The sequence below is a fragment of the Alligator sinensis genome, unplaced genomic scaffold (assembly GCF_000455745.1).
Source record: "Alligator sinensis unplaced genomic scaffold, ASM45574v1 scaffold859_1, whole genome shotgun sequence".
Taxonomy (NCBI): Eukaryota; Metazoa; Chordata; order Crocodylia; family Alligatoridae; genus Alligator; species Alligator sinensis.
This window is the reverse complement of record NW_005842656.1, coordinates 345,761-348,706: the sequence shown is the minus strand read 5'-3', so window position 1 is coordinate 348,706 and position 2,946 is coordinate 345,761. Positions and strand designations below refer to the sequence as shown.

The 2,946-nt window shown below is 69.9% G+C and overlaps 1 protein-coding gene across 1 annotated transcript; it reads right to left on the bottom strand.

Annotated features, from left to right (window-relative positions):
* Positions 1-6: 6 nt before the first annotated feature.
* Positions 7-2,933, bottom strand: SFRP5 (secreted frizzled related protein 5). Its single transcript, XM_006033740.2, has 3 exons — positions 1,246-2,933; positions 912-989; positions 7-645 (listed from the first exon to the last, which is right to left on the bottom strand). The coding sequence occupies exons 1-3, from the start codon at positions 2,024-2,026 to the stop codon at positions 302-304; spliced, it is 1,203 nt and encodes a 400-aa protein (XP_006033802.2). The 5' UTR covers positions 2,027-2,933; the 3' UTR covers positions 7-301.
* Between the last annotated feature and the right edge of the window lie 13 nt (positions 2,934-2,946).

The following is a 2,946-nucleotide window of genomic DNA, read 5'->3' as shown; positions in this document are numbered from 1 at the left end:
GTGGGGTCCGAGTGGGAGCTCCCCTCTGCTGGGGGTGTCTCTGTATTAAGGATTGGGCCTTTTTCATTGGGGGCCATGCAGTGGGCGCGCTGTGCCCAGGGCCTGGCTTGCCACCCAGGTGCCTGGGGGCCGTGGGGAGCTGAGAGCCAGCTCTGGCCTGGCCCCATGGGTGCGCTGTGGGGCAGGGAGGGGCTGGAGCCTGCAATGGGGGGGCTGGCAGGGATGGGGCCACAACCCACGGTGCTCGCAGGACTCCGGGAGGTGGGGCTTGGAGAGGGGGGCGCAGGCCCAGGGCGGGGGGTCAGCGGTGCTGGGCGCTGTGCAGCAGCAGCGGGTGGTAGAGAGGGCAGGGGTAGGAGAACATGAACTTGACAGCGAACTTGACCTCGGGGTCACGCTTCTGCCAGCGGTAGATGGCGAGCAGCAGCAGGCGCCCGCCCGCCTTGCGGCCCAGCACCAGGAAGCTGCCGCCCAGGTGGTCAAGCTGGGGGCAGGGGCAGGCGCCCGCGTTGCGCATGTGCAGCACCATGCGCCGCTCGTCCTTGCGCTGCAGCGGGCCCAGCTTCAGCACTTTCTTCTTCGGTGCCGCCACCAGCCGCCGCTCCGCACCCTCCTGCACCACCTCCTTGATGCGCAGCTTCACCACTGCCAGGAGCGGGGGGCCATGCCCCATGGCACCCAGCCGTAGCCCCCCCCCCCAGCCTGCACGCACCCCCAGGACTGCAGCGCACCCCCTGCCCTGCCACTTGGGGTAAGACGCGCAGGCTTGGCCAGGCCCTGCTTTTCTGGGGTGGGAACATGGAGGCCCTGGGGGAGCTCCCAGCCCTGGACCCCCCAGGAGGGGCTGGAAGGAGGTGCCCTGGGTCTGAGGCAAGGACCAGCCCCCCACCCCCGCAGCCATCGGCACTCACCGAAGTCACTGGAGCACATCTGCTCCATCATGCCATCTGCCTTGTGCTCCACCTCGCACTGCGGGCACAGCCGGGGCACTGCATTGGAGACAGGCAGGTGTCAGGGGTGCTGGTGTCTGCTGCCCCCCTGCCGGCAGCCAGGCCAGGGGCAGGACCGGGGCTCTGGCTGAGCCTCAGGGTGGTCAAGCCCAGCTCACACTGCCTCAGCAGCCTCAGGCAGCCCCAGGTTCCTCCCTTGCCCCCTGTGCAGCTCCTCACACCTGCACTGCCCCAGGGCAGGGGGCAGCAAGGCAACGGCCCCAAGATGCACCGGCTATGCCCCCCGCCCCATTACCTGGGGGTGCGGTGACCTGGCCGTGGCCGAACTGCACGGCGATGCAGAGGCCGTGGTCGGGGGGGAACTGGGCGCAGTGCAGCATGTCGGGCCAGGGGAAGCCGTAGGACTCCATGACGGGGCCGCAGGCGTCGCGCACGACCTCGCAGAGCGAGCGGCAGGGGTAGACGGGCCGCTCCAGGCAGACGGGTGCGAAGAGGGCGCAGAGGAAGAGCTGCGTGTCTGAGTGGCAGCGCTTGGCCAGCAGCGGCACCCAGCTGCCCGCCTGCTGCTTCACCTCGGCCAGCGAGTCGTGCTCCAGCAGGTTGGGCAGCCGCATGCGCTTGTAGCCCACGTCGTGGCACAGCTGCAGGTCGCCCGGGATGTCCACGCACTGCGGCGCCTTGGCCGAGAACCGCCCGTAGGCCTCGTAGCTGGGCCCCGCGCCCACCGCCCCACTCACCACCAGTGCCAGGGCCAGCAGCCCCGGGCCGCCCCCCATGGCCGGCCCCAGAGCCTGCGCGTCCGTGCGGCCCGAGGGAGGGAACCGGGGCGCTGGGCTGGCGCAGCGGGGAGTGGAGTCGCAGCTGCCAGGAGCTGCCTGCTCCGGCCCCTCGCACCTCCCACCTCCCCCTCCTGCCTGCCCGGCCCAGCCAGGCACCCTGCCCAGCTCCTTGTCCTGGGCTTCCCTCTGCTCCCAGGGCCCCAGGCCTGGCTGTACTGCGGGGCTGCCCCAGGAGAGCCCTACTGCCTCCCAGCACCCCTCCAGCCCCGCTTTGCCCCCTCGTGCTCTCTGTGACATGGGCACCGAGAGCACTGGGCTCTGTCCCTGCTCTGGGGACCGTGCCCTTGACCTGGGCCTGGACCAGAAGCTGGACCCAGGCTGGTCTCATTTGCATGTTCATTGCCCCCGTCCATAGGGGGAGCATGGGTCACCCCATGCTGGGCTGCAGCCTCGCCGGCTGCACGCGACGAGCTGTGCGTGCAGAGCGGGACGGTTTGGCATCGGCCCTGGCACAGGGGTCTGGCTGGGTGCTGGCGTGGAGGAGCCCGGGGTGTGCGAGGGAGGCCTGGCCCCAGGGCCCCTCTGCAGAAGGCAGGACCCCCAGCCTGGGGGACCCTCCTGGGCTCTCTGCAGATCCCATGACCACCCCCCCCCAGCAGCAGGACGTTGGTGGCCGTGGCCCCCCTCTATCCCGCGGGCGGAGGCAATGCCTGGGGCTGTCAGGGGTGACTGTGTTGTGCGGCTCAGAGGTCAGAGACAGGGTTTGTCTGGGCTGGTTTGGACAGAGATGATCTCTTATTCGCAAGACAGTGCAAGCATCTGTGTGTGTGTGTGCATGTGCACATGACTGCTTGTGCACGCGTGACAGTGGATGCATGTTCATGGGTGTGCATGAATGCAACTTAGAGTATGCATGCCCCGGCTGAGTGCAGGGTGCAGACAGCCCGGGGGGGGGAGGGAGGGCCCCTGTGTCTGGTGTCTGGCTCTGGGGCTCGGCCGCGTGGTGGCTGGTGTGCGTGTAGCCCCAGCTGGGTGGTGCGAGGGCAGGAGCAGTGCCACGTTCACCAGCCACTGCACTGGGGCCTCTGCCGGGGCACCGAGTCCCAGGGAATGGTGCTCGCTGGGGGCCCCAGGGCCACGCCGGCTCTGTCCTGGGCCCGCAGCTGGCCCTCGGGGCGGGGGGGACCCCTCTGACCCAGAACAGGAGCGGCGAGGCG